This window comes from Acanthochromis polyacanthus, chromosome 6 (assembly GCF_021347895.1).
Source record: "Acanthochromis polyacanthus isolate Apoly-LR-REF ecotype Palm Island chromosome 6, KAUST_Apoly_ChrSc, whole genome shotgun sequence".
Lineage (NCBI taxonomy): Eukaryota > Metazoa > Chordata > Actinopteri > Pomacentridae > Acanthochromis > Acanthochromis polyacanthus.
In genome coordinates, this window is record NC_067118.1 from 16,761,298 (window position 1) to 16,768,282 (window position 6,985).

At 39.8% G+C, this 6,985-nt stretch overlaps 1 protein-coding gene across 2 annotated transcripts; it reads left to right on the plus strand.

Annotated features, from left to right (window-relative positions):
* Positions 1-363: 363 nt before the first annotated feature.
* tmem82 (transmembrane protein 82) lies at positions 364-3,095 on the plus strand. 2 transcript variants are annotated; one of them, XM_022194052.2, is made up of 6 exons: positions 372-691; positions 815-884; positions 1,044-1,245; positions 1,439-1,853; positions 2,149-2,336; positions 2,945-3,095. In XM_022194052.2, exons 1-6 carry the CDS (start codon positions 598-600, stop codon positions 3,023-3,025), a joined length of 1,050 nt encoding a protein of 349 aa, XP_022049744.1. In that variant the 5' UTR covers positions 372-597; the 3' UTR covers positions 3,026-3,095. The 2 variants fall into 2 exon arrangements, with proteins under 2 accessions (XP_051805363.1, XP_022049744.1); XM_051949403.1 differs by lacking the exon at positions 2,945-3,095 and having other exon boundaries at positions 364-691; positions 2,149-2,691.
* Positions 3,096-6,985: the final 3,890 nt, after the last annotated feature.

Sequence of the window (6,985 nt, forward strand, 5' to 3'; positions counted from 1 at the left end):
CCGGAGAAAACCCACGCATGCACAAGGAGAACATGCAAACTCCATGCAGAAAGATCCAAGGCCCAAGCCGGGATTTGAACAGAGGATCTTCTTGCTGCAAGGCAAAAGTGCTAACTACTACTTCACTGTGCAGCCGGCTACATGAATATGGACTGAAATTACTACTCTAGACAAAATAGGATTTTTCACAAAGATCTTGTCCTTGTCAGAAGAAGTGTTTTGCTGGTGCTTGCAGGCCACTAGAAAGTGTAACTATTTTAGAGAGTGCAAAGTCCTTCCCGTGGCGCAATAACCTCCATTATCTTGATATGACTCAGTCGACTGAGGCCCTCTGCTCCACCAGCACTAAGCTGACCTTTGGTAGACATGTGTTTAATAGATAGAACACAGAACAGGCTTCTGGACGAGCAAAGCTCAGCGCTGAAGCAACAGAAACAAACATAGGAGCCGAGCAGATACTCCACATAAGTGGAACCCGATCAAAGAACCTCAAAATATGGATCTTCAGCGTGGCTTAAATTAGCTGCACCTCCATGCAGTTTTGTAGACCTGCGATATTGATATTGAGTTGTATTTTCGTACTTTAAAAGCAGAACTATGCTTTCCTTTATCACATCATTTCTTCCGACGTCCTACTTCATACCTGAATGGCTGACTCTAGATATAAATCCACTGGATGGTTTACTCCAAGGTGAGCTCCTCATCTATTCATATTCTTTGACATCAGTATGGTTCCAGGTGTCTCTAAATGGTGCAGACAGGTGAATTGTGTGTTTTTGGTTGTGATACAAATTCAGTGTTATGTCACCTGCAGGACTGGTGGGTGCATGTGGGATCTCTGTGCTGTGTTCCCTGTTGAGAGTGCATTTATTGTTAGAGGAGAGGTAAGGAAATTGTCGCGTGTTTAATGACATATTCTGACCACTCTGTATGATTTCATGTTTTCATCATTCTCATTAACAAAATCATGCATCAGAATGGGCAGAGAATCTTTATACTTTACTTTTATTTGTAATTTTATGTTTTTTTAATGTAACTCATAGCTGGAGTGAAAAACAACATGATAAAGATACATCAAGTGAGAGGAAAACCAGTCATCAAATGAGGTCTAAAACTGGACTTGCTGACATGCTCCATTTCTTCTTTGTGACTGGGATACTGGCCATAGTGGGCTCTCGTGTGGCCTCATTGGTGGTACTGGAATTTTCTCTTCGAGCTGTCTCTGGATCAGTCACAGCTGGACCAGTAAGAAATCAATTATGTGCTAAAAAACAAGCCAGATGCTCCGCTGTATAGCCTGACATACCTGTGGCTTCTGGTAGAGTTAATTTTAAGATATTATCATGTCATGATGACTCATGATGTTGTTTAGAACAAACTGATCGTAATATGCTTTGATACATCATCGCCTCTGTTCATCTGCTCCATTATTTCCCAGGAGTCCAAGAAATTTTTGCAGCAGCTGTTGGTTCAAAGCCAGTTCTCCCTGGGATGTGCACTAACCTGCAGTTTGTGCTTCCTCCACGAGGGGTCATCTCAGCGCTGGCTTTGCCTGCTCCTAGCAGCGGCACTCAGCTGGTTCCTGGCTAGGCAGGCCACAAGCCTGCTGCACCATGTCATGGCTCTATATAAACTCCACAGCTCACAGCGCTACTGCGGCATTTGCATCAGCCTCCTGACATCAGGCAGCTCTGTGCTGCCCATGCTGTGCAGGGCTATGATCATTACATTCTCTGTGGCTGGGCTGGCCGCTGTATCAATCATCAACCGACATTTCCTCTCTGCAACAGAAGCCCTTAGGTTTTGGACACCACTGACTATCTGCTACACACTGTTGGTGGTTTACATGCAGGGTAAGAAGCACATAAAAAATATGAAAATCACACCAGAATTAATTGTGAAAACTCATCAGTCAATAATAAATGTGGGTGAGACCTCTAATAAAACCACAGGCATTAACCGTATGGACCCATCTAAAGACAGAGGAAATCAGCAATAAATTGTCACTTTTGTTGTTTCTTTCTAGTCTTGACTCCACTTAAGCATCAGTGTTTAATTAATTAAGGCATTTTTGTGTTTTACCAACTCTACATAATCTAAATTTAAGTCAGATCTTTCCATCTACTGTTGCTCTAATGTCTACTGCAGAGGAGCAGCACCGTCTGCCTAGCAGCCAGGCTGTCCTTAATGCAGTGATGGTGCGTCTCGGAGGTTTGATGGTCCTGATGCTGACTGTTGGGCGCTGGGCTGACGTGCTCCACATCCTAATGTGTTTCCTGGGTGAGGCCAGCTGTCTAATCCCTGCTAAGGATCTGCTGGATGCAGCAGCCTCACAGGTCAGTGAGTCTCCCTGGAAGCAGCACACAGGGCCGAAAGCACTTTCTGTCCATCGAGACCCAAAAACTGGGGCAGAATATCAATGTGTTCATTAGACTGGGTCCCAAGATGAGACTGAACTTCTCAAACTTGTATCCCAGGTGGAGAAGGTTTAAGACCCCCTAGACAGATTCAGGTCAAAGTAATCTCTGACTCAGAATACTGAGCCTACTTTTGCTTTCACTGAGTTAGCCTATATAAAAAGTTGGGGGTTTCAAATGAAGTACATTCAGCTGATGCAGAGCAAATAAAAACGTTGCAATTCATGCATTTATTTTGACTTTAGAAAGCCGGCTGATCTATTGTGTCAATAAAATGATGATACAGTTAATTAAGATGAAAACATTTAGGATTAACATAAAACAATACTTTATTTTGCCAAGTAAGAACATGATGGACATATTATTTTTAATTATATTACTTATTATTTTTGATCTGTTGTATCATTACTCACAGGAGCACAGTTAGTAGATATTGTGACTGTCACACTCTTTTCTATACTTGGTTATGCAGCGTATCACCTTACGTTACACAAACTTCATCTGTCATGTTTGTTGTGTGCACATAGGAGGAAGAGGATTATACACACTACGTAAAGAGAGAGCGTCAACACAGATCACGAGCACATGAGAAAGAGAATAAAAGATAGAATAGCGCATGGACACCATATTGCTTTTGTACCGACAATGTTTTTTTTCATTAAATATTCTACAAAACTCCTTTTGTGACTGTTGTTCTTGGAAATTCAGTCAAGTGAAAACATGTTCCTCAACCTCAACTGATTAAAAGGGTTATCAACAACCATTGCTCTGTAAACAACAGGACCCACAAAGTAACCTGCCTTATTTAATTTAGGTTTCATTTTTAAAATGTGACTTAGGTTCTGTTTACATAGTTTAAAGGAAATGATGTTCTGTTTTAAATGAAATGTTCTGTGTACTGACTAAATCCCAGCCTGCAGTTCTGGGTGTTTAGTTCAGTGTGATTTCTTGAAAACAGAATTTGTCCATTTAACTCCCTTTCTACTGACAGATGAAGGTCAGAATAATTGAGGCTATATATTATGTATGCTAATGCTATTATCAAGCCCAGCTGTGTCCAAAAAGCTGATTCTTATCACTCAACTAATCAATGCTCCTTTTCAGGGGAGACTAAAAACTCACAACTAAAAGCATTCTGTTCATTTTCAACCACTTTTCCAGCCTATAAATGCCATGAACACAAAGGGTGTTCACACAAAGAAACGCAACCATGCAGTTGCACAATACACGAACCGATTACAATAATATGAAATGGACTACAGTGCTCATACATGCGGCTCTGATCGTGTTTTACCTCTGATTGTAACCTAAGTCGCTGACGCCAGATAAGTGTACTGTACGCAGAACAAAGTGCAGCAACCGATGCGGCTGCAAACGTCCACTAACTCTGCTCCAAGCAGCTTATTTCTTTGTGCTGTATTAATTATTTCCAACATGCCTTATGGGCCTATTCTGTTTAGTTCGTCTTCCTAAATAGTCTGCTTGAAAAGAACAGGCAAAATGGCTGACAACAACATTAGTGCAGTAAAGTCACACAAAATGGCGTTAGACAAAGAAAAGGCTACGTTCCTTGATTTTACTGACCTGAGCCCCGCCGACATAATGCGGACAAAGACATTTTAGAAAGTCATGATACTTCACACAGTTTTCGTATTAACACAAAACTCGCTTCATAACTTCCGAGGGGCTTTTATGAGAGATTTATTATTGTTACCGTCTTTACAGCCTTTGCTAGGCTACATTACCCAACATTAAAGCCTGGCTTCTTGTGATATTTTATCAGTTCTCTGACACCCACATCGAATTAAATCCACACTTTGACGCCGATGTGATGCCCATTAGATGTGTCTTTATTCACAGCTGTGAACACATATTCCATGAGAGGGTTTTTGTTATGTCAGTCCCATCATTCCGTGTCAAAAAATTACAGGGGGCAAATCAGTCCAGTTTCCAGGATAATCCAGGTCTGAAAATCACAAAAGATGAATTTAGTTTTGGTGTCTAGACGATCCACCAAAATAGGAAATTGTACTTCCATGGGTTTATTAGATTTTTAAGGGAAAAGAGTTCCACATCGGGACGCATTCAGTAGACATGGGAGGACGTTCTCCATGGCCACCCGAATAAGGTGAAAATGCCCATTGAAGTGACTGAAAGCTTGTTGTTTCCTCCTCCGGAGGTTTCTACTTTCCAGACTGTTCTGTGACTGCCCTCCTCTGATAGGCACACACAACGCATGCGCAGAGCAGTTTTGCGTACCCCCCGCATTTCAACGCAAGCGCAGTTCTGCATGCATGCTTAATATAGTAACAAAAGCAGAATGATGCTGTACTGTAGTCAGAGAGCTTTTCTGAACCAAACAATGCGAGAACCGTTTTTTTTCAGGCAAAAAATATAATACATCTTAGAATGAGTATGAGCAAAATGTACTGAGGAGAGAATGAAATGAAATTGAAACTGAATTCACCTACCGTTTCATTTACATGTTGACCCCATTTTTGAGGTAATATGTTTAAGGTGTCTACACAATGACAAAATACAGTAAATGTTGGTACAAGACAGTCTATCAAGCCAAAACTCACAAAGATGCAATTTTTATTTACCTCCGTTATCACCACTGTACTCTTGGACTTTTGAACATGGGCCTGATTGTTTCATGTTACTGATTAGCTTAAAGCAGAGCTCAGACCAGGTCAAAGTTCTTGATATAATAGCACATCTACATGTTTTAGCCTACTAGTGCCAAGATGGTACCAGTGAGCTGAGGTAACATACATGTAGGAGAGAATCAGACTAATTTCAACACACCTCATTGTCATGATATATTTTAGTAGGGACTTTTTTATGATCAATATCTGTTGCCTCATGTAACTTCCTACTGTTGCCAAGAACTTGCTCAAAGGAAATCCAAAGAAAAGCTTGCATTTGTTTGGATTCTCTGTATAATTGTGTAAGATCTTTACCTCACTATGTGAAATGCCCAGAAATGACATATGTTGTGAACTGGTACTACATGAATTAAATAAAATTAAAAGCTAACTTTTTCATTGGATAGACATTTATTTATATCAGTTATCAACAGATCTAACAACACCCTGATCTTGGTTAGGATCTATTCTTCTGAATATCAAGTCCGCTCACAGATCTGTTTAAGGGATTGAATGCTTCTTCCATACAACCAGTTTACCACAAGTCAATCCACATCTGCCAAATTCTGAAATTTTGAGAATGACACTTTATATAGGGTTACTGACACTTTCATAAGTTTTAGTTAGTGAAAAGTATCAGTAGTAGATTTTTTTTGGTGTTTTCATGGCAGTACTCCTGTGGTTGTGTGGTTAATGGATCTATAATTTTTGGTGATACCAGAGTTCCTGTAGGCAAGTCTTGCCCTTGGCAGCCATTTTGGTAAGGTCCCATTTTAAACTAATACCGAGAGAGTCATAACTACAATGTCAGTGAACATAAAAACTGTATTTCTAGAATCATCAGTCAAATATGTTTATAAAGTTTGGTGAATATGTCAGCTATAGGTTACTAGGGTTTAAACAGTATTTTTCCTCACTGGTTATTACTCCTACATGTGCACAGTAGTAGTAATTTTTACTAAATTGTGCTTAAGTCAGTGCAACAACAAGATTAGCTGGATGTGTCTGGGTTCAGCTCTTACAAAGGTCAGTTGACCACTGATTCCCCAACACAAACAGTTGGTAAGCAAATCTTCTGGTGAAAGGGGAAGGACATGCAATACAACCATCATCTTTAGCATTCCACGATTCCCCCATAGATTTCTATTAAGGATTCTTTAAGTGGCATGTCCCTCCATCATAATGTCTCTATAGTGGAACCTGCAATTCTATTGTTTTTCCCATTTCCTCAAAACTATGCCAAATATTGGCCTCTGAATGGAATCATTCAGTTTAAAAACCATAGTAATTAGTCTGCTGCTCTGTAGATAGGTAGCACACTAAAAGATAGAACATAATGTAATGCTTGTTATACATTATCCAAGATCTGCTGGAGTGCTGAAACACCATTCTTGCAGATATCCAGTCTGTCTTGTGTTTTATTGACTCCAGCTTATCCCGTAGGTGTTGGGTTGGGCTGAAATCTAATGACAGCCATAGTGTATGAGTACCATTGTTTTTATACTGACTCATAATCAGTGAGTCCTCAGATACATGGAAGCTGCTGCATTTGATATTTCATTTGTTCTCCATTAAGATATAATAGCGCTTAGACCTACAGTATGTGCCAAAAAGTACATTTAAAGAAAAGAAATGTTCTCTTAAACTTAGAAATAAACAGTCTAGACTATAACTTAGAGAATTATGAAGGTCTATCACTCTAACTAGGGAGTTCATCTGTTGAAAAGGGGTGAGAGTGTGATATTATTGACGTCCAGACAGATTTCAACTTATGCCATAGCACATTGCTGTACTGAGGCTCGTCACATCAGACCATTGGCATTCAGAGTAGCCTGTGAATGTCATATCTGTAAATATCTGTATATATTGTGTTATATTTACTTCATTACTATTATTTTTCCCCTTTCTTCTTTCTATATT